Source organism: Cydia amplana, chromosome 19 (assembly GCF_948474715.1).
Source record: "Cydia amplana chromosome 19, ilCydAmpl1.1, whole genome shotgun sequence".
In the NCBI taxonomy this organism is placed as follows: domain Eukaryota; kingdom Metazoa; phylum Arthropoda; class Insecta; order Lepidoptera; family Tortricidae; genus Cydia; species Cydia amplana.
The window spans coordinates 12,400,056-12,424,126 of NC_086087.1; the positions used below are offsets into that span (position 1 = coordinate 12,400,056).

General features: G+C 40.4%; 4 protein-coding genes across 5 annotated transcripts; 2 read left to right on the top strand and 2 right to left on the bottom strand.

Moving 5' to 3' along the window:
• Positions 1–2,306: 2,306 nt before the first annotated feature.
• On the bottom strand, positions 2,307–9,448 carry LOC134656773 (WSCD family member AGAP003962). The gene is made up of 5 exons (XM_063512297.1): positions 8,977–9,448; positions 8,327–8,502; positions 4,352–4,439; positions 3,985–4,154; positions 2,307–2,702 (listed from the first exon to the last, which is right to left on the bottom strand). Exons 1-5 carry the CDS (start codon positions 9,236–9,238, stop codon positions 2,502–2,504), a joined length of 897 nt encoding a protein of 298 aa, XP_063368367.1. The 5' UTR covers positions 9,239–9,448; the 3' UTR covers positions 2,307–2,501.
• Positions 9,449–10,063: 615 nt separating this feature from the next.
• LOC134656828 (CCR4-NOT transcription complex subunit 10) lies at positions 10,064–11,865 on the bottom strand. Its single transcript, XM_063512356.1, has one exon. It carries the CDS (start codon positions 11,789–11,791, stop codon positions 10,097–10,099), a length of 1,695 nt encoding a protein of 564 aa, XP_063368426.1. The 5' UTR covers positions 11,792–11,865; the 3' UTR covers positions 10,064–10,096.
• An 852-nt stretch (positions 11,866–12,717) lies between these two features.
• On the top strand, positions 12,718–16,705 carry LOC134657319 (E3 ubiquitin-protein ligase sina-like). Its single transcript, XM_063512893.1, has 4 exons — positions 12,718–12,753; positions 14,837–15,020; positions 15,516–15,708; positions 16,248–16,705. Exons 1-4 carry the CDS (start codon positions 12,731–12,733, stop codon positions 16,685–16,687), a joined length of 840 nt encoding a protein of 279 aa, XP_063368963.1. The 5' UTR covers positions 12,718–12,730; the 3' UTR covers positions 16,688–16,705.
• Positions 16,706–18,343: 1,638 nt separating this feature from the next.
• LOC134656762 (E3 ubiquitin-protein ligase SIAH1-like) lies at positions 18,344–23,133 on the top strand. Of its 2 annotated transcripts, none has more exons than XM_063512283.1 (6): positions 18,344–18,450; positions 19,017–19,044; positions 19,296–19,485; positions 20,465–20,603; positions 21,679–21,854; positions 22,645–23,133. In XM_063512283.1, exons 2-6 carry the CDS (start codon positions 19,025–19,027, stop codon positions 23,083–23,085), a joined length of 966 nt encoding a protein of 321 aa, XP_063368353.1. In that variant the 5' UTR covers positions 18,344–18,450; positions 19,017–19,024; the 3' UTR covers positions 23,086–23,133. The 2 variants fall into 2 exon arrangements, with proteins under 2 accessions (XP_063368353.1, XP_063368355.1); XM_063512285.1 differs by having other exon boundaries at positions 18,344–18,437.
• The last annotated feature ends 938 nt before the right edge of the window (positions 23,134–24,071 follow it).

The window sequence follows — 24,071 nt, forward strand, 5'->3', positions numbered from 1 at the left end:
TAAAAGTGGGGTGTTTTTCAGTAGATTTTCATCAAAAATCGATCGACGGCAAATGCCGTCTTTGGCGTCGTTGTCACGATTTTGCGTTGACGTCAATTGCCGTCTGTGGCGTTCAAAAGGTTAAAGCAGCGGTGGGCAACCTTTTAGCAGCCAAGGGCCACATAGTAGTTAACGAAGTTGACGCGGGCCGCACTTTGTTAATATTTATGACTTTATCAGACATTGTCGTTTGTCAATATTACATACAAAATAGCCAGGGAGGCTCGCGGGCCGCAAGTGACAGGTTCACGGGCCGCAGGTTGCCGACCGCTGTGGTAAAGTAAGGGCGCTTAGCACGAAGATATTCGTACATGCCTTAAACTGCGCTTAGGACTGCATTCTGACTAAAATGACTAGTAAAATCTTAAATACTTAAGTAACAAAATCAGTTATTATGCGACATTGTTTTTGTAAGTAGTATATAGTACCCGTATATAAATAAATAATGTTCACATTTCCTTATCACATTCACCTAATTAAATATAATATTATTCTAACGACTTTTTGTGGAAAAGGGAACAAGGATTAAAACTAAGCGCTTATACCATTAATAACGATATTAAAAATACGGTATTTCGTGATATAAGCCCTAATCGGCCTAAGATCCCTTTTCCATGGGACGACACATTTGACTTAGTACGAAGTTACGAACTCCCTGTCAGTCCAGTGAATTTTATTGTATTTATCTACAATAGAAGCTTGTTGATTCCACAAATTCATAATCATGTCAAGTAAGCGTCTATCCACACTCCTTTTGTTTGATTTTACATTTAATATTTGCTTCGGGTTGGTGTGGTGAAAAATTTTGTGTTTCACTCGGGGGCAAATTTTGTTTAACCCTCATGCTTTGAAACCCTCGCAACGCTCAAGATTCCATTTTTCGAACCACTTGCTACGCTCGTGGTTCAATTTTGGAATCTTTCGCTTGCTCGGGTATCAATTTTAGCACGAGCGGTTAAACAACAACTTTGCCCCCTTGTAAAACAAATAACTATTTCGTTAACCCGTTCACCCGCTCCGCACAACCGCGCCGCCTAGCGGACGCCCTTAAGATTTCACGTCGATAAGTGGGGGGGAGACCCTTACATGTACATGTCACAATTGCATTAAAAAATCAGGAGTCGGCAGCAAAACTGGCTAACATAAGCAAACTATTGACTCAAAACAATTTACAGACGCTCTTGCTTTTATAAAGTTAGTCGAGCACAGGTGATTAGAACTCTTCGCCCGCTTAAAAGTAAATGCTAGGTTTTCAAATATATTCGTTGTTCTATTTACTACTTTGCGTTAGGTACTTCAACAGCGACGTTTTCTGTATTGATTGCCTTACCACGAGTTTCACACTGACATTTTTGCTAGCGTGTACGTAACTTACTTTGTAAGGATCTCGCTCGTACTGGCATATTAGTGTGAGCGAGATGTATAGAAAGTAAGTTAAGCAGACGCTAGCGAATGTCAGTGTCAAACTCGTGGTAAGGCTACTTGTATAAAGTTGTGCTTACGACTAATCTACGACTGAATACACTATTATTCAAAATTAGAAAGAGCAATTTGATTTGACGCGTGCACGTGTCCTAGTTTTACTTTTTAAAATAATATAATAATAATATGGAATATTACGCGAAACCCTGAGTAGGAGGCGCCACCCCCACAAAAAGTCACAATCTAAGGGTCTACCGCAAACGAGAGAGTCGAAATTTTGTTATCGAACCTCTCTATCACTCTTGCATATTCGAGCGATAAAGAGGCAGATAGCCGAGTTTCGATTTCACGTTTCCCGGTAGGCCCTTTGTAAACAAACCGCCTTGATGTATCAATGACACAGTTTAAGGTACAGTATGTATAAGTTACTCTATGGTATACTTAAGTCGCTAGTGCTGCACTCTGGCGGCAAAACATTGGAGTAATACTCCCTATTATAAATAATGCCTCATACGCAAAAAAAACTCCTGTTATTTTACTCTTTCTAGTTCTAAATATCATTGTTAGGCGACGCCCGATAGAGCGACTTGATAAATCAAATAGTCTTGTATTACTTGAACGGAGCTACGTTTTCAAAGATCGTTTGTGCTTATTAGAGATGCCACGAATATTCGGCAACTATTCGGTATTCGGCCTATTCGACAACTTTGCCGATTATTCGGTATTCGGCCGAATGTTGCCTACTATTCGGCCGAATACCGAATATCTGTTGCACCTACCTAAAAAGAAAAATTACACAAAAAAAAATACCAAAAAATTAGGTTTGCGTGAGGTTATGCTTACGACTATAGTTTGCGACTAAGTCACGCACCCGTCCGTGCGCCCGGTCGAGCGCCTGGTACATGTCGAACACTCTTACTTGAACGGAGCGACGTTTTCAAGTCTCGTTTGCGTGAGGTTATGCTTACGATTATAGTTTGCGACTAAGTCGCGCACCCGTCCGTGCGCCCTGTCGAGCGCCTGGTACATGTCGAAAACTCTTACTTGAACGGAGCGACGTTTTCAAGTCTCGTTTGCGTGAGGTTATGCTTACGACTATAGTCTGCGACTAAGTCGCATACCCGCCCATGGGCCCGGTCGAGCGCCTGGTACATGTCTGCCGTGAACGGATCGAAGTCTTGTAGTTTCTTCCGCCGCCGGTAGATGCCCTCGCGGTTGGCTAACGCGCAACTCATGTCATCCTAGTAAACAGAGTTATACTTCAGTAACCCCGTGACACAAAACTCTTTTAAGGGGTTTTAATATAATTAATATTTGGCTTCAGTGAGTAAGGGATAATATATCAAGGGTCTGCCTGAATACCAGCGTTGTAGTAAATAACTAGATACACTGCAACATTATGCTGAGGCAAGCTCCTTTTTAACACTCATGAATATTTCCCTCTCAGATGTGCAATTCAATTTCTTAGATTTATAAGTCTAAATTTAAGTTAAGGTCAATGTGGCTAAATTCCGTCATAGGGACTATTTCGTCTACGAGCGTATATTTCTTTAATTTACAATCGTAGGAAAAAAAACCATCTGCTTTTGATTGCTGAAACTAAAAGCAGTCGTTGCTTTGTCGATGAAATTATCAATTTAGTTCGTTGTCCGAGAAAAACGCTGGTAGACGGTATAGCCCCTATGACGGACTTAGCCACATTGACCTAATATCTTGTGTAATTTAAAATCTGTAGGTACTCAATATGTTACAAATTATAGTTATAGAGTCAGTCACCATCACCACCCAAGTCAACATTTCACCTTAGTCACAGTATGGTTGAGGAAGTCCAGTATCTGCTGTAGGAAGGGTCCGGTGTCACGGACCAGGGTCTCATATAGCACTACCAGTATCCGGCCCGGGATTCCCGGGAAGCGAGTGAGCCACAGTCCGTGTAAACTGTCATTCTATGGAACTTGCTAACTATGTAAACAAACCGCAATATTGAAACTGTCAAAAAATATGAATTTACTAGTGACTTTTGTTTACATAGTTAGCAAGTTCCATAGAATGACACTTTAGCGACTCCCACGCCGTCAGCTGGTAGGACACGAACTTCACCCCGACAGCCTCTACATAACTAACATCTCACCTTAGTCACGGTATGGTTCAGGAAGTCCAGTATCCGCTGTAGGGAGGGTCCGGTGTCACGGACCAGGGTCTCGTATAGCACTACCAGTATCCGGCCAGAGAAACGAGTGAGCCACAACTCGTGTAGCGACTCCCACGCCGTCAGCTGGTAGGACACGAACTTCACCCAGACAGCCTCTACATAACTAACGTCTCACCTTAGTCACGGTATGGTTCAGGAAGTCCAGTATCCGCTGTAGGGAGGGTCCGGTGTCACGGACCAGGGTCTCGTATAGCACTACCAGTATCCGGCCAGAGAAACGAGTGAGCCACAACTCGTGTAGCGACTCCCACGCCGTCAGCTGGTAGGACACGAACTTCACCCAGACAGCCTCTACATAACTAACGTCTCACCTTAGTCACGGTATGGTTCAGGAAGTCCAGTATCCGCTGTAGGGAGGGTCCGGTGTCACGGACCAGGGTCTCGTATAGCACTACCAGTATCCGGCCAGAGAAACGAGTGAGCCACAACTCGTGTAGCGACTCCCACGCCGTCAGCTGGTAGGACACGAACTTCACCCAGTCTGGGGAAATACAGGTTTTTATCTGGCAAACCAAATTGTCAGAAAAGGGCGTGAAATTGAAAAATCGTACGGGAGTTCTACTCTTTGACCCTACATTATTACGGGTACGATTGTCCAATCGTAGATATGAAAATACGGTTTAGGTCTGTATACTCGTATGTATTTTTATTTTCATTTATAGGTATTAATATAGGTACCTGTTGTCCTATGTTCGTGCGATTTCCTTTTGAATGCTGATTTCGGCGCCGTTCCGATGTGTCCTTTGTGCAGTCTGTTGTACTCGGCCTGTGAACAGAATAGATATTTTAAGGTAAGGTCGATGCGGCTAATTCCGTCATAGGGACTATTCCGTCCACGAGCGTATATTTCTTTGATTTTCAATCGTAAAAAAACCATTTGCTTTTGATTACTGAAACTAAAAGCAATCGCTGCCTTGTCGATAAATTTATCAGTTTTGTTCGTTGTTCGAGAAAAACGCTAATGGACGGAATAGTCCCTGTGGCGGAATTAGCCACATTGACATGAATGATGTCTCGGAGCCAAGTTATAAAGAACGGAAATATATAGAAATGTACAACGCAAAGCAGGTTTAAATATACCTACGCTTTGTCTACGCTTTGTCTGACATAGACAAAGACAATAAAGATTAAATAAATCAATTAGTTAATAAATAAAACAAAGAAGGACGGTGGCGTGCGCCCAATTGCTGTTGGTTCCACATTCCGGCGGTTAGCAGCCAAAGTGTGCGTGCGTCATACTCGAGCTAAGCTTCAAAAACTCTTCGAGCCAGTGCAGGTTGGTTTCGGCTCTCGCGGGGGCTGTGAGGCCGCAGTCCATGCCGTACGCACCTTTGTCCAAACAGACTCATGTGAGGTTCTCTTAAAAATAGATGTCAAAAACGCCTTCAACTCTGTAAACAGAGATACCCTACTTAGTGTAATCAAAATTCATGTGCCAGAAATTTATAACTTCTTACTCCAATGTTATCATAGTCCGTCCAAATTAGTTCACAAGGGTAACAACGAAATTCTCTCCGCCGTGGGTTACCAGCAGGGCGATCCTCTGGGCCCCGCCATATTCAGTCTGGCCATTAATTCAGCTATTCATAGTCTCACGTCCAAACTGAACGTTTGGTACCTGGACGACGGCACCATCGGCGGAGACTCGCAAACGGTCCTGGCAGACTTATCCCTAGTTATACAGAAATTTAGCGAGATCGGCCTGAAACTTAACTTCGACAAATGTGAATTGTACATTTCCGAAAACTTAGAACCTTCTTTAGCACCCCAGGTACTTCAAAGTTTTTCGAGTTTAGCCCCAAACATTAAAATCTTAGCAAAGGATAATCTCCACCTTCTCGGCTCCCCCATTTTCGATGAAGCTATTCCGTCTGTTTTGGCCAAATCTATTTCTAAATTTCGTGTTAATTCAGATCGCTTAATCAAAATTAGTAGTCATTCGGCCTTATTTATTTTAAAATTTTGTTTGTTGGTTCCCAAATTCACGTACTTGCTCCGTTGCTGCCCTATCTGGAAAGTCGCTAGTTTAGTCCAACCTATCGATAAATCACAACTAGAATCGATTTTAAATGTCCGTTTTAACGAACCGGCCTGGACCCAAGCTTCTTTGCCCATTAGGTTTGGCGGTTTAGGAACACGTACAATATCGAGTGTTGCTCTGCCGGCATTCTTGTCCTCAATCCATAGCACGTCTGATCTCGCAGGTAAAATCCTTAAAACAACAAACTGCGAGATCGCGTGCTTGGATGAGGCCAAGAATGCCTGGCTAGCTAAACTGCCAGATGTTCCACCTAGACCCGAGATGCAAAGGGCCTGGGACAACTTAGCTTGCACCGCCGTTATGAAATCCCTAGTTGACACTTCGTCGGGAAGGGACCGCGCAAGGCTCTTAGCTGTGTCCAGACCAGAGTCTGGACAATGGCTACACGCCTACCCATCACCCAATACCGGCACTTTCATCGAGCCAAACACTTTAAGAATTGCTATTGGACTCCGGGTCGGAGCCGATGTATGTGTAGACCACAGCTGCGCCTCTTGTGGGGCCCCTGTTGATCGCCTTGGCCACCACGGACTCGCCTGCTCCTGGGGCGCCGGCCGCCTATCCCGTCATGCCGCCCTCAACGACATCCTGAGGAGAGCGCTCGTCAGCGCCGAAGTCCCTGCGGCTCTGGAGCCCCAGATCGCAAGGGATGACGGCAAGCGCCCCGACGGGATGTCGTTGATCCCCTGGCGGATGGGCCGCGCGCTGGTGTGGGACGCCACCTGCGCAGATACGCTGGCGGCGTCCTACATTTCAGCCACCAGCAAACAGGCCGGGGCGGCGGCTGACGCCCGAGAACGCTTCAAGGCGAATAAATATAGTTGTCTCGGCGCACACTACGAATTTGTAGCCTTTGGCGTAGAGACACTAGGTCCGTGGGGAAGGGGGGCTCGGGGGCTCCACAAGGCGCTCAGCAAACGCCTAAGGCAGGCCACAGGTGACCCTCGCGCAGGCAGCTTTCTCGCGCAAAGATTGGCCATAGCAATCCAGCGCGGGAACGCTGCCTGCGTGATGGGCACCTTACCAAAGGCGCAAAATTTTGATAGGTATTTTTAATTTTTTAGCTTTAGTATTAGTTGTACTTAATTCTAGTTTTATATTCATTTTATAACACTTATTGTGCAATAAATGAGTTTTTTATATTTCAATAAAACAAAATCAAAATTATTTATCTTTTTTAGGATTCCGTAGCCAAATGGCAAAAAACGGAACCCTTATAGATTCGTCATGTCTGTCTGTCTGTCTGTCCGTCTGTCCGTCCGTATGTCACAGCCACTTTTTTCCGAAACTATAAGAACTATACTGTTGAAACTTGGTAAGTAGATGTATTCTGTGAACCGCATTAAGATTTTCACACAAAAATAGAAAATATTTTTTTTTTTTGGGGTTCCCCATACTTAGAAAAATAATTTTTTTTCATCAAACTCATACGTGTGGGGTATCTATGGATAGGTCTTCAAAAATGATATTGAGGTTTCTAATATCATTTTTTTCTAAACTGAATAGTTTGCGCGAGAGACACTTCCAAAGTGGTAAAATGTGTGTCCCCTCCCCTGTAACTCCTAAAATAAGAGAATAATAAAACTAAAAAAAATATCTGATGTACATTACCATGCAAACTTCCACCGAAAATTGGTTTGAACAAGATCTAGTAAGTCGTTTTTTTTTAATACGTCATAAATCCCCTAAATAGGGAACCCTTCATGGGCGAGTCCGACTCGCACTTGGCCGCTTTTATAACAGTTATAACAGTTCGGATGTACATAGCCAAAAAATAAATAAAATGTAATCACAGGAATGTACCGATTACAAGTATTACAACAGACGAACGAACATTATCAAACACTAAAGCAAAACATTAAACAATAAAAAAAACAATTTAGGTGTTTTGTTACAAAATACTTAAACATTGTTAAGTATCAGTTTTAAACAAAAACTAACAAACTAATTATTGTCACTATTTTAATGACCTAAATCAGAATTGATCTATTGTAGTACCTAACTATAAAGTAAATAATGTGCCATAGCATGGGTATATATTAAAAACAATAATATTCCGAGATTTCCAGTCTATAATGTGTGGCTATACTTGTGTAGCCAAAGGTTCGGTTTTGCTCAAGTTTTGGCCGATACCGAACCTTCGGTTGTTACATGATTTTTATGTTGAATCTGAAACTTCGGTCGGACACCCCCGCGCGCCGCGCTTCTTATGAAGTTGATTTCGATCTCACTGGCAGTCATTTAATCTGACTGGAATAGAAAAAGAGTTTGTATTGTACAAAAATAAGGAAACTGATTTAAATAAAAATTCTTATAGTAAGTACTTGGTTTTCTTATCAGTTAGTTTAGTTTTGAGCAATAAGGCAACCATTTCTAAATTATTAATATTGAACCAGGCGTGGCTCACTCCGCGATTTCCTCGCGTCGCTACAAGTAACTAAAAGTACATGCGGCCCACAACAATTTTGATGTCAAGCCCTATGGCTACAACAACTAATTAGTTGCTCGCGCTTGCGCCACCTAGCAGTCATATCTGTCGTAATAAACGCGTTTTGTTAGGAAGTGAATCTTCTGTACCTAGTAGTATTATTTCTTCTGTGACTGAACCTTACCAAAATAGCATCTTTAGGGTGCCTAATCAACAGCACAGCAGCCTGGAACTTGTCAGGGTCCACCGGAGGTGCTTCATGAGTCTTCACAACCAGAACGGTGCCATCTGTGACATTCTCTGCCGGGAACCCGTGTGTCCGCAGGCCGTAGTCCATGTATATGGACCCGGTCATTATACCTGCAGATAAAATGTAATTACATATTGGTATAAGTGTAATATGAGGGGTAGAAATAGAAATATAATATATAAGCAAAAAAGAGCTACGATTTAGGATTTAGCAGGAAGTTGATAGTTCACAATTCAGAGGAAAAACTCATACCTAGATTATTTTTCTTACTGCTTTAATAACATCACTTTTTCATCAGAACTGGTGTAGAAGTAACATAATAAGAAATATAGAAATTTCTTCAAATGCAAATAACGTGATTGCATAGTAATGAAAGTACCTTAAATAGGAGAAACTAAACTTAAAATGTTTAAAAGTATATATAAGCAGGATATTTAATTTAGTCCATATATTATTTTTTAAATATCAGTTTATATCGGAACGGAAAATGTTGCAATGTGATGAGAAGGACGAATATGTCGATTAGGTATAATATAAATTAAATTAATAATTATTTACTATACTTAGTTAAATAAAGTTTGTACCTGTAACCTGTTGTAATAAGTAGCGCAGCCATGTATTTCCACTACCGGGATGAGATATCAGGGCTACAACTGGCCCAGGGGGTTTAAAGTGTAGGTCTTTGCACCATGCGACACTGGGTCCCCCACGCATCGCGTAGCGATGGTAACCGCTAGTGTAGAACGTTCGTCGCGACCCGTGCAGCGGGCTCAGCATAAACACTATTATAGTAAAGTGAAGTACCACTAACGTAGCTGCGAGTAGAACCAGCGAGCGACGAGACATGACTGCCGTCTGCCCGTTTAGACTAAGTTTTGTTAATAGTTGTAATAAACATGACGTCACATGATTATTTGCTATACATAGGACCTTGTTGTAGTTTGAACGCCATGGCTTCGTCCCGTTTATGTTAGTTTTTAGTACATTTTCACATTTTCCCCGAAACTAACCGTCGAGGTCGGATTCTGCGACTTTTCGACATCGATTTGTTTTCGCGCAGATTCACAACTTGTCATTTTTGACAGCACAACACAACCCGGTCCGGACCGGTGTTACCACTGTGGTTGCACATGGTGCATATATGTAACTCATTTAGTAATTTTGAAACACTTGCCCAAACTATCTTGCATATTGTGTGAAGAAGATTATAAAGAACCGCATGCTTTTTATGCATGTCCCTTGCTTCTCACTCAACATCGCTCGGGTTACAAGCACCGTGTGCAAGGGTTTTCATTTATTGGATTTGAGGATTTTCATGCATGATCACAAAGTGCTTCTATTTTGTTACTAGATGAATCTCTCAATCCTTTATATTGCAAAGAAAAATAACACAGTCATGCAATGCTATAACATGGAAGTGAACCTAGCATGCAATGAAATATTCAATCGTGCCTTTTATTTTTGTAATCGGGGAAAAATTGCTCGCATTCCAGATATTTAACTCAAGCCAGTTTGCCATTACAGTGACAAGGGTTAGAAATACAGCATACTAGTCTTTCTATAAACAGGTAGTTTAAATCAAAGATAATTAAATCACAACGTTTTAGTTTAAGTAATGTGATACACATCCCTATCACTGAGGCTTTTAGAGATTAGCTCAAAATAAAAATATGTTTTATAGCAAATATAGTATATTGGAGTAAATCATTGTGATAAACTTCTTAACTTTCTCAAAGTTGTGTGACAGTTTTCTATATTACCAGTACATATTTCCAAATACATTTGAAGGGGTAAAACTCTTGGAGAGTTTATTTGCAGTAAAATCTTCCTAGCAGTAACCAGATCTCCTCTTAAAATGTGGCAAACTGCAGCTTTGGCCCACACGGAGACGGCTATCATGTCTCTCATCTGGTATGGGAGGACTGAGACTAGCTCATGGATCATTTGTGGGTTCAGGTGCTCCACGGCATCTGTTATTCTGTCTAAGTTTATGAGCGCTTCAGCGGCATAGATGTGGGCCCAGGCTTTATGGCTGTTGGAGACGTCAGGTTGGTTCAAGAGCTCCGTAGCACTCATCAAGGCTGAGAGTGGGTCCTGCATGTGTAGCAACACATAACTCTGTAAAACTAGCACAGAGTTCTTCACTTCACAGCACTGCTTCCAGCTGATGGGTGGTCCCGGAGGGGCCTGCACCACTGGCAGTGTTGCATCTATGGTAGGTTCCTGATCTGGCAGTAAAGTGATAGCATTTCTCAAACATAGAGCTGCAAATTCTAAAGATAATGTTGGTATAGCAAATGACTCTCCACTGGTTGAATATTTCTCTTTGACTTCTTTCGTGAAGAGTATTCTAGTGTGTGGGCCACTGCCTAGCTTTTTAACATTGAATTGTTGGGCTTCATCACTGCAGCATTTTTTGATGCAGCATTCGGCTAAGTGGAGCCATATCCGAGGGTTGTTGGGGTAGTGGCGGGCAGTCTCCACCAGGCATTCAAAGGCTCCTTCCGAGTTGTTTGCAGCCAGCAATGCCAGTCCCAAGTTGTAAACATACAGCGGCCTGTCCTTGCAGGCTATGAGACGCTCACTGTCGTCATTCTCCATGGCTCTAAAGTGTTCTTTTACAGCATGTTGGAAATACTTTGAAGCCAAAAACGGCTTTTTCACTGACATATAAATAACCCCAAGATTGTTGTTAATAGCTGCCCAAATGTCTTCTCCCTGAGTCTTCAGATCATAATTATACTTAAGTGTCTTGTATTGTCCTAAAGTATTTGCCGCTTCCTTCATATCTCCATTGATGTAATGCTGCTGAGCAATTACAAATATATTCTCAATTGAATCAGCAGTTAATGTTAACTTTATTTTCTGTCCAAGGAGAAGCTTTGCCCTGCTAACTAGCCTTTCAAACATATTATTAATGTCACTGTCTGACTTCATTAATTCAGCATGATTGTTAGCTACATCTAAAGTCTTGTTGAATGTTCGTCGGCAAAGAGTAGCTTCCATCATGAGTAGTACAATTTTCTGGTGCAGTTTAGTGTCTTTAACGTTTTTCGAGTTGAGTAACCTCTCTAACACTACGGCGCATTGGTAGTAGTAGCGAGAATGGTACAAAATAACCGCGTAGTTGTACAGCGCGAAAGCAGATGACTCTTTTGTGTCAACTTCGGGAAAAGTAACCGCCGTAATTTGCGTAATAGCCTTCTTAAATTTCTCTACGTTCCTCATATCACTAGCCATAAACTCTACAACGGCTTTGTTGTGCTGAATCCTCTTATTGTTGGCGCCAGCGAGAGATTCTAGTTCGTTTAGGTGCTGGAGAGCGGATGAGTAGTCCTTGTTCATGTAGCACTGGTGAGCGAGCACGACAGGCTCTTCGCGGTCCTTTGAGTTAGACATGGTACGATTGGTACAATTAATAAGTAAAACAATAATAGTTTACAACAGAAAGATATTTTCTTTTCCAAAAATCGTATAACTTTTACAAGTGTTTGACGTTTTTGAGTTTTTGACAGTTGTGTTGCCGAGACGCCGTCATGTGTCATGTAGCAGTTATTGAGTGTTTAAAAGAAACGCTTAAACCGTTTATTGAATGTAAAAACCATGAATCTAGTATTTTATAGCTGGTCAACCAAATCTTGTCAGTAAAAAAAGGCGTGAAATTCAAATTTTCTATGGGACGATATCCCTTCGTGCCTACATTTTTCAAATTTGCCGCCTTTTTCTACTGTCAAGATCTGGTTGACCAAGTTATAGGCATGAGTGGTGGGGATAACTGACAGAACGGGATAGTCTTATGTATCTTTCAGTAGGAGTAGCAGCGAAAGCGCTATTATTGTTTGTCCTTGTCACAGTCTCACATTTTGTTTTATTCCCCACCGTAAATTGGATTATGGTGGACAACAAATAAATTCGACCAATGCATGACCAATCATAGTGTCGTATCGCATTGCCTATGTTTTGTTCCTCACGGAGGCACGCGTATACCACTTCTATAGGATCCTACCTTCTATGGTAAAAAAAAACATTGTAAAACAGTCTTGTGTCTATGGTCGACCTCGACCAGTCTGACTGTCATCCCGGCCGGGGTTCCTATTAATTACAAGTTTGTGTTGACTTTGTTGTTTTATTGAAGTAGAATTTACTTGAGTTTATTATTGTTTGTTCGTTCCAAAGTATACTACACACACAGTACACAGTGCTAATTTAAAACCAGCACTGAGCAGTGGTCAGTATTTGTTTCATGTGCTCTATTACAAAGGAGCTCGAACAAAAAGGAGTTGCCCTTGCCATATCCAGAATTCCTTGTACTTTCTTCATATCGAGTTGCAGTCTATAATGGCAACAAGAGCAATAATCACGTAAGTAAATATTTAGCCTAAAACATGAATTAAAGTTTGAAGCTCGTCGCTAAAGTTTTAGTACTTAACACAAACATTGTTATCATATCTACGATAGATAGGTAGGTACCTATACATATGGTATACATAACATCTTAATCATATTATACAAGGTGGGCCCGTAATAGTAACAATATTTTATTTTACCGTATTTATTTAATATTATTTTTATATGTATTTTTTTAAGTATTTTCGTTTTTTTGTTATGTGGAAGTAGGTATCTATTTTCTGTTTATCAATAAATGCAAACTATTCATATTAACAAAAAAAACATTTTTTTACTTTAAAGCTCGAACAAATTGTTTTCTGAATGGTCCAATTAACGTCAATATTAGCTACTGATAGCGTCTTAAGCGTTACACGAACCCTCCGCCAAAAACCCGCTCCCATACATTCGAAGTTTCGCTCTCATTTTATTTAGCAACGAAAACTAGTACTAGATTAACTGAATGTCCATGCCAAGTTTCATGTAATTTCAGTCGATTTAAAATTGCGGCTATAACCGCGAAAATAGAAGTTCGCTAATAACTCTATCATTCTTTTGATTCCTCGGAGCTCGGGTGCACACTTTATAATAACTTATTAAAATGGCTGCGAGGCTTACAGTGTAAGCTTTATATTTGTACCAAATACATATACCAATGACTCATGGGGTGTTATGCTTTGTATTTGAATATTGTTTAAACACTTTAAACTACAGTGCTGCCAAAGTGCCCATTAATAGAACATCGAACCTTGGGCGTATGTTACTTTGGTATTACCAAGTATTACGGTATACTATCGCTTGTTTTTCCTCAATAAACGAAATTACATAAAGTATGTATACAATTAGTACTAACATTTATGGATCTTATGGATTCGAAATAAATCAATTGAATTGAATTGAATTAAAGTTACGTTTAACGACATAATCGGCACATTCATCACTATTTTTGTTAAATTTTGTATGAATTCCAGAAGAATGATTTTCATTTGACATACCTATAAATTAGTCAGTCTTTCACTTCGTTTACTTTAGGGTTAGGGACTAGGGTAAGTAAGACCCAGGTGACAACCGCCAGTCGTTGGCGTAAGCTTGATAAGTCTAAACATAAACAATGTTATCGCTTCTCGGTATGCCCAGGCCCAGGCAGTCAACTAGGTAGGTATACAGATACACACTCATTACGATATGAGCGTATCTCATTTGAGGCTACTGGTCGACGCATCTACGCGTCACAATACGTGATATTCTCTCATGAATACCGAGTTCAAACCGATATATGCTGAGATCGATTCGTGTAAACTTACTCAAAATGCTATATCCTTTACACTTGTTAAGACCAACCAAGAGTGAAAGAGATGGCATTATACCAGTTGGTATTAAGTATAGTAGGGTTCACCGTTCACCATTGTTATCAGTAGGTCGAAACTGGACTATTCAAACCGGTTTTATAACAAAAGACTCATATCTACATATTATCTTTGCCATTAAGGGGTCTTATCTGGTCTTACTGTTAATTAAAAATCATTAATAAAATATTCGATAGATACGAAGAATCATTAATAGATTACACAGACTTAATACGAAGTAATCGATTACTATTGTCATGCAATTATTCTGGCATAACGTACTTCCAAGGCATCGGCACATTTTAACGTCAACATAAAGCAGGGTAAGTACCTAAATGTATGATAATGTCAAATGTCATATCCATTTTGTTCCACAAAAACTAAAAGCGAACTAATTTGGCCTAAAATAGTATCTGAATAGAACACTTCTTTAACCGGTAACCGCAGGCGGAACCGAAAACCTTTTCGTTTCCGGGTGAATGAAAGTAAATGGTTTGAAAAATAAAACGGTTTTTGAGTCCTGAGGGTCTACCGCGAAAAACTTTAATCTAAATTACGTTATCTGTTATCTGTCTCTCTATCGCTTTTGAATATTCGAACGATATAGAGGCAGACCATTTTTTTTGTAGAAAGAAATTTTGATTTTTGTTTCGGGACATCTAACTGACTTACATGTTTGAGTTAAGTCTTTGATGAAGACGGTCGGTTCCAGGATGTCGGAGCGGGCGATGGAGTGCCCAGTGTGCCTGGAGACGATGACGGCACCTATCCTGCAGTGCCAGCGCGGGCACAGCCTCTGCAGCCGCTGCACGAGTCGCGGCCTCACGCAATGCCCTATTTGCCGCTCGCCCATGACGGATATGAGGAACTGGGCTTTCGAAGATATCATTTCAAAGGTTAGGCGATTGCATGACGGGTTATCAGGTTTTGTTTATGTCCCTTTCTGTTTCCGAAAGTACACCCAGCAGCAAAATTGCAAGGCCACTTTTTGAGTGAAATTAATACATACATACATTCATGTGTCCATGCAATTTTTCACCTTGCTGTACATTGCATAAGGCGGTCTTCTCATTGGATGCGGATCGCTAAATTCGTCCTTATAGCTGTCTCACTCTTACACACCGAAGCTGCGTGCGGATCCTCGTACTGTTCTCACCACGTGAAGCATTCGATATCGATCGCCCACAATTTTGACATAGGCAAAAAAGACATAGGAAACAGTTTTGTTCAAAAATAAATCACAACCAATTAATTGTCCTAAACGACTTTCGGGAGCAAATGATACTTTATTTTCTTTTTGTGTCAGTATGAGCCTTAAGGGAAGCAACATAAATGTCGTAAATTGACATTTCTTCGTACCGATACCAAGAGTCACAGACTGAATCGTACAGGTGAATACGCCAGCCCCAGCGCCAACGCCAGCGGCGCCGTCCTCCAAACTGCTCTGTCCCCACAAAGACGCCGGGTGCGGGTTCACATTCAGCCAAGCCAAAGCACGCGAGCTAGACGAGCACGCCAATGAATGTATCTTCAGGGACATGCTTTGCCCGCTTGGTGCCGCTTTCAGCAACTGTTTCTGGATAGGTAAGTGCGTTTGTAGAGACTAGCGATCCAGGTTTTAAACTAGATGTCTCACTAATACATGCAGCCTGGACCAGCACGCCACAGAGAACGCGCGCACTTCTAGGTCCCGGGAGAATATACCAGCGCTGTGGCAGCAATGCTGCAACACATCCTGAGTCGGCGCCTTTTTGCGACACAGTCGTGACAAAAAAACCTAGTATGTATGTAGTTAGTTTAGTAATGTACGTAGATATAAGCTTTTAGTTTTATTCTTATTATAAGTTCGTTATTTTTTTGCCACGATAATGGTTTGCAATAAAGTTTTTAACTATATATCTATCTAACATCTACATTTACACAAATTACTTCGTGATTCTTAAATAAAGTTTTTTTATTTCGAAAATTCGAAATTAACACCTTATGTTTTAATTAATTGAGTATTTTACGAACGTCAAGAACACGTTGTATAATTAATTTGCAATCAGATAATTAATTAATTATCAATTACGGTCAATCAAGGTATTCACATTGTATGTGTTATTAAAAATGTTCATGTCCAGGTAAACTCAAAAACTTGATGGACCACTTCAAACAGAGCCACCCTTCCAGCTGCGAGATAGTCTCCGGCGTGGACACGGAACTCGAGCTCCCACTCACCCAAGACCTCGTCAAGGTCTACCTCGCCGCCACCGGCAATATGCACTTCATCATCACCATGAAAATAGACAAGACTACTAGCACTGCCTCCTGGGCCGTGCAGCATATCGGCAGTAAGAAAAACGCGCGTCTATACACATATGAGATTTACCTTACTAGTAAGCAGGATGTTAGGCGGCGCTCAGTGTTGGTGGAACACTGCGTCAATGATGTGGTGGAGCCTTTAGATATTATCATGGAGGGGAGATGTGCGGTTATGCCGTTGAAAATGCTGGCGCATTATGTGATTGACAATAAGGTTATTTTTAAGTTAGTTATTAAGAAGGTGCCGCCGACTTTGTAAAGGGACCACTCTAAATATAGGCATATTAGTCATCATAATTATGACCGTTGCTCGTTACATGTCTTCTAAACAACAAAGGATTAGAAAGCTTTTGAATCTGGTTGAAATCCTAGTCTACATGCCAAATGTCAGCTTTCTAGGACATCAGGAAGTACCCTAGAGAAAAGGTAGCTAGTATCTCTACTTTTGTTCGTCTTTTGTCAGATTTGATGTTGGCATTTACGGGCATTTTCTCTTAAAGCCCTTGCTACACGGTCGCCGACAAGCCTTCTAACCGTCTGACCTTGGTCAGTTTTGGTCAAATTTTGTTGGAAACAACTGTCTACACGGTCCGGGACGGACCAAGGCCAAGCGGTCTTTACTGTGTACCATTATCGCCGGTTAACAACCGTCACAAAACTGACGGTCAATGTCAAACCTCATACATTTTGTCAGGATTGTGACGGTTAGACGTTACTGGAACACGACCAAAACACGACTTAACCCTTCGTACGCTTAAACACGGATCCGTGCGTGAGAATTTAAATCTATTGTTTTAAATGTCAAGGTCACTTTTTCAATTATCAAATTTGAGAAGCCGCATACGAGGGGTTAAGTCGCACTTTTAGTACAAGTCAAAATGAAAATGCCTTTAAATGTATAACGAGATGAGATCAAAATATCAAACTACATAGGGGTATCAAATACGTTAGATGTTTTATTGCTTAAGTATATTTACTATAACATTTATTGTTATATATTATAATGCTAAGTTAATGTAGCTGTTTCAATTATGATTGTGCACGCTATTGTTATTCTTTTCCTATAAAACGAGTGCCTTAAAAAAGCATTTTTGTACGAAGTTAAGCGCCTACTACACGGCACGGCAGGCAACCAAGCGTCCGACGGTCCAAGGTTACCGTGACCGTGGTATAGGCTGAGAACTATTTGACTGGTCGAAACCTACCAAGGTCACCGTTGTGGGAAGCCTCATTGCCGACCGCGTAGTAGGTTTCAATCGTAATAATGCAACACAACTTGGATTTGTATTACTTATTAACATTTTTATTAATCATTTCTAAGAAAATTAATATTTTAAGTCACATCAATGGTTTTATTTTAAAATGAAACTCCCAACATAGCGTAAGTGATGCAAGTGTAAACACAGGCAAACCAAAACCACGACAAATCACGGGTATAGACATAATCTATACTATACTGAAACACACCCAATTTGTTAGTATAAAAGGCGCGTAACTCATAATTTTCTGCGGGAGATTTATATTTCGCGCCTACATTTTGTTATTTTTTTTAAATTTGCCGCCTTTTTCTACTGACAATGTGGCTGTGCCAGAGTATACAATCATTTCTGCAGCCAACTCTATAATGCCGTCAAAACGTGTGCCTTGAATAGTTTGACTTGATACTCTAGTTTGTCTATGGTTTCCACACAATGTTACCAACCTAACATTTTCTGGGAATACCCTCATCAGATTTTCTTATGTCAATTGAATCAACAACAATAAGCCTTAATACATTGAAATAAAGATCACTTTGACTGTATTCGTAAAGTTGTAACTGTAGTTTCATACGTCAGTGGCAAATGAAACGAGCACCTACAGTGCAACTATAAGTACCTACATAATCAATAGCGCTGGGCTAAGCGATAACGATTAGTAAGTCACTTGATCCAACGCTGCAAAGTTTGTTCATAATCATAACATTCCTTTGTGAAATAAGAGTGGTGTATAAAAGCAATCTGGTGTAGTAGGCGAGTTCGCTAGGTATGTTTAGAAGTTTAAAACAATTTAGTTAAGTTTAATAAAGTTAGGCGTTATGATTTACTTTAGTAATAAGTAAAATGAATGTTATCTAGACCAAGAAAAGTCTGCAACGATTTTGATAGCACACACAATGCAAGTGTTATTTTAAACGTCAGACTTCTATGAAATAATAACTTATAAATAACACTTGCACTGCGTATGCTATCAAAATCGATGCAGACTTTTCTTGGTCTAACCTAGTTACATTCGATTACGTCGTGGTACTCGTGTAAGTCGCTTGTCGACTGATTAGTGTTTGTAAATAGTTATTTGATTAGGAGAAGATAGTTATTTAGTAGGTATGTACTTTGTTTTGAATTAACCTTAAGTAACATGTTTTTCCCCTGACACAATAAGTGATTATGCTGTACTGTGCTGGATGCTCCCAGGACGGGGTTCAACCAGGGACAATAAATCCTGGACAGGAGGCAGTTCTAAATGAGATACATTATTTAATTTTATTATTTCATATTATACTAATTTATTTGTTAAGATAATATAATAATTATGCTTTGTACATATTACAGATTCCTAAATGGCTTCCAAAGGAAAAAAGTAAGTGACATATTTAATTCCAGTTTAGTTAATTGTATACATATTTGTGTCAAGCCATTACATAATAGTTCCAACCAAAGAGCGCTTTACTTACTGATGACTCACTCTTGTTGTAGGCAAATTCTTTGTTTTATGATTTTTTGTCAGAATTAAAAGAATTTTTTTCTTTTCTTTCCACAACTTCATTGAACATTAATTGTAATTCTCAAGAGACCTTTTAAACCCTTTCACTGGCAATTTATTTTCTCCAGATCAGTGGCAGTGGAGATCCCAGAATGCCCAATATGCCTGGAGACCATGACCGTGCCGGTGTTCCTGTGCCAGTCGGGGCACAGTCTGTGTAACTCCTGCACGCTGGCTCTCTGCCCTCCATCATGCCCTATCTGCCGACAACCCATGACGCAGATGAGAAACCGCTCGCTTGAGGAACTCATTAACAAGGTAACCAAGAATAATAGTTCTGTCGAAAATATATCATTGCATCATTGTAAATTTTGCTGACTGATTTAATCAATAGTACACTAAATATTAATATTCAGTCACCAAGTTTATTTGTGCAAAAAGCGGCCAAGTGCGAGTCGGACTCGCCCATGACATGAAGGGTTCCGTATTTAGGCGATTTATGACGTATTAAAAAAAACTACTTGCTAGATCTCGTTCAAACCAATTTTCGGTGGAAGTTTACATGGTAATGTACATCATATATTTTTTTTAGTTTTATCATTCTCTTATTTTAGAAGTTAGGGGGGGGGGGGGGGGGGGGACACACATTTTACCACTTTGGAAGTGTCTCTCGCGCAAACTATTCAGTTTAGAAAAAAATGATATTAGGAACCTCAATATCATTTTTGAAGACCTATCCATAGATACCCCACACGTATGGGTTTGATGAAAAAAAAAATTTAGAGTTTCAGTTCGAAGTATGGGGAAGCCCAAAAATTTTTTTTTTTTTTTCTATTTTTGTGTGAAAATCTTAATGCGGTTCACAGAATACATCTACTTACCAAGTTTCAACAGTATAGTTCTTATAGTTTCGGAGAAAAGTGGCTGTGACATACGGACGGACAGACAGACGGACAGACAGACATGACGAATCTATAAGGGTTCCGTTTTTTGCCATTTGGCTACGGAACCCTAAAAACTATGTTAAACGTTTATTGACTCCACTTCATCCTGGGCAAACATTGGAGGTAGATAGATACTATTCCGGTCGATACATAGATAGATTAGATAGATACCAGGTCGCATTTATCAATCGATTCTCGGGAAGTATAGTGAGCGTGTTCGATAATAATGTTTTTTCTGGCGTTTCTGTCTTTTAAACTTTCAAAACGTTAGAATAATTAGGTGTTAGATTAGGACTCGCGAGGTCTACAGCTTACAGAGCCACTAGTTTAATTGTATGTATTTTTTATTGCAGGCCAAGTCGCCATGCCCTAACCAGAGTGCTGGCTGCGTATTTTCGCTGCCCGGCGCGGCGATGGCCGACCATCTCAAGGAGTGCCTGTTCCGTCCGCGGGAGTGCCCGCACGCAGTCTTCGGCAGGTGCTCTTGGAATGGTAACTAAAACGGCACTGTGCATTTATACAAATATATTACCTATTTTAAGTTTAAAAGCAGAGTAGAGGCTACTAAATAACTCACTCATCATTGCTTGGCTTCATCAGGGCTTGTAGGTGGCACATATTTTGCTTGTTAGTTAGCTAATAGCTTTGCATTTTACTTTTTAGGGTTCCGTAGCCAAATGGCAAAAAACGGAACCCTTATAGATTCGTCATGTCTGTCTGTCTGTCCGTCTGTCTGTCCGTCCGTATGTCACAGCCACTTTTCTCCGAAACTATAAGAACTATACTGTTGAAACTTGGTAAGTAGATGTATTCTGTGAACCGCATTAAGATTTTCACACAAAAATAGAAAAAAAACAATAAATTTTTGGGGTTCCCCATACTTCGAACTGAAACTCAAAATTTTTTTTTTCATCAAACGCATACGTGTGGGGTATCTATGGATAGGTCTTCAAAAATGATATTGAGGTTTCTAATATCATTTTTTTCTAAACTGAATAGTTTGCGCGAGAGACACTTCCAAAGTGGTAAAATGTGTGTCCCCCCCCCCCCCCCTAACTTCTAAAATAAGAGAATGATAAAACTAAAAAAAATATATGATGTACATTACCATGTAAACTTCCACCGAAAATTGGTTTGAACGAGATCTAGCAAGTAGTTTTTTTTTAATACGTCATAAATCGCCTAAATACGGAACCCTTCATGGGCGAGTCCGACTCGCACTTGGCCGGTTTTTTTATGTGTATGAAAATTAACTGATATTTAGAGTCTGTTCGGAAAGAGAAGAGTCGTGAAATGTATGGGGCCCAATACATTCCACGACTCTTCTCTTTCCGAACAGATGCTATAACTTCGGATGAAACGGAAACGGCATTAGTTAGGTATAGGTACCAAAGAAGCGAATTTTACCAAATATTTCCCAAACGGATCGAGCGATCTAGTTACGGTTATATCTAAAGGCGACTCGCTCAGATGCCTAGATGACGCTGTTATAATTTTAATCGGTGTTTTAAATGTAGACTTTTTTCACATACAATAAATAAATTAAGCCAAATTATTTGATAACCAGGTGATCTAAGGCGGATGATGGAGCACTTCAAAGAGAAGCACCCGGGCCACTGCGTGGCCGAGGTGGACCGCGAGGCGGGCTGGAGGCTGCAGGTGGACCAGCTGGACCTGAAGGAGTGCGCGCGGCACGTGTTCCTCGCCGCGCAGCAGAACTTTCTCTTCATCATCACACTCAAGGTCGGCTGAATTCTACTGAGATTGCCAATCGGTCATATACAGCAGGGATCGGAACCGGTTTTTTGCAAAAACTTAGAAGTAACCATATTTTTCGATTTATTTTATACTCAAAATGTAGGACTCAGTTGTGTTTTTAGGTTACGACTTCGTATTATTAGATTGCCTAATTAGAAATGAAGTAATTAGCAAAGAACGAAAAAATACCGTTTCCGTTCCCATACAAAAAATACCGGTATCCGATCCCTGATATACAGGGTTGTTTTGTTATGTTAGACAGTCTAAGGCTCACTTGCACCATTCCACTAACCCGGGGTTAAACAGTTGAACCGTTAACCCAGTGTCAAATTGTACTGGTAACCATGGTAACTCCAGGTTTAACTGCTTAACCCCGGGTTAGTCGAATGGTGCAGGTGTGCCTAAGGGGGATGGGGTTGCCCTGGAATACTATGGTCAGACAACAAAATATACCCCTTACATAAAATTGTACCTACATATATCTGTGGTTATATTACTTATATTATATCTAACCACTTTAACCGTGACGTGACAGACTTAGAAGGAAATGCGCACTACATAATTAAAGTCTTTAAAGTATAGTCCTTTTGCTCCATGACAAAATAACTTAGGGAAGCCCCTGTACCTTGCATAAGTTAAGAATCTGAGTATGCCGTAAGAACAAGATCAACTGATTCAAATGCCAGACTGAAGCAGGACCCAGTATAACATGCCCTAATGCCCTTATTTCGGCTTATTAGTGACTATCTTTTGACATACATTTTCTTTAATAAAGGTGGACACCATCCAGCGCATGGCCTACTGGGCGATCCAGCATATCGGACAAAAGAAAGTCGCCCAACAGCATCTCTACGAAATACACGTCATCAGCCGACGAGACCAGCAGCGCAAAGTCGTCTTCACCGAGCACTGCTTCAACGACAGTATGAAAACTGATGAGGTGTTCCGGCAGGCCAACTGCGCTGTTATGCCTTTAGACATGCTGACCCATTTCGTAATGGATAAGATTCTCTCCTTCCGCTTTGTTATCAAGAGGTTGAATAAAGATAATAAAGAGAATGTTGGTCAGGCTCCGAGTAGTAGGGAGTCCTCTGTTTCCAGGGGCCGGGAGGCCTCGCAGGGCCCGGAGACGAGAGGCCCGGGGCCGAAGCCGCATTGGAAGAAACATCCAGGACAGAAACCTGGTCCTAAGAAATTCACAAAGACTCAGGCTTAAATATTAATATTGTTGTGCTTTTTCGAGTTTTATTTTAAGTTAATTAATGCGCATGTACTTGTTATGATTAAGAATTTTAGCAAACAGCACCGAGAACATCAGGTATTATGTATGTTAGAGTCAGACCAGGAAAAGTCTGCAGTGATTTTGATAGCCCATGCAGTGCAAGTGTCATTTTAAATGTCAAACTTCTATGAATTTATGACGTGTAAATGACACTTGCACTGCATGGGCTATCAAAATCGCTGCAGACTTTTCTTGGTCTAACTCTATGTATGTATGAATAAAGACATGATGCTGTAGAAAATAGCAACATTGTGTTATTATGTTATCAAACTTTTTTTAACATGGAATGTAGTTCACACTATCACACCGCACCGCGACCTTGGTGTGCCGCACCCATAAGTGAGAGCAAGAAACAGATATCTCTTTCTCACTCTCATTTATGGGTGCGGCGCACCGTGACCCTGAACGGTGCGGTAATGTGTTACGGCTATAACTTAATATTATAATATACAAATACATATTTAAACATGTATAATGAACACAGAAGTTGGGAATTAAAATGTATTTCAAAGTATAAGTTGGTTTGGGTTTTAGTAGCCTATGCATATAAAAGCTAGTTGTATTTGGATTTTTTATATGAAAATCAAGGTATACAATATTAGCTTCTAATTTATTATGTATGTAATTGGCACTTCAATTTTATATTTAAATTGTACTCTGCTGCAGTTAGTATAGGCTTTGCCTCTAGTATTATGATTAAATGGTTATTTTTAATGTTTGGTAAGAATTATTGTACTAATTATAAGATCCTGATAATAACGACTGGTTTTATTTAAATCATATGGTATCAATCACCATGGGCGTAGGCAGGTAGAGGCAGGGGAGGGGGGGGCAGGCATGGGACTTCATTCCTTGCAGGGGTCAGCAAACTTTTGCAAAGAGCCAACAAATACATCACTACATTAGTAATCACCATTTCT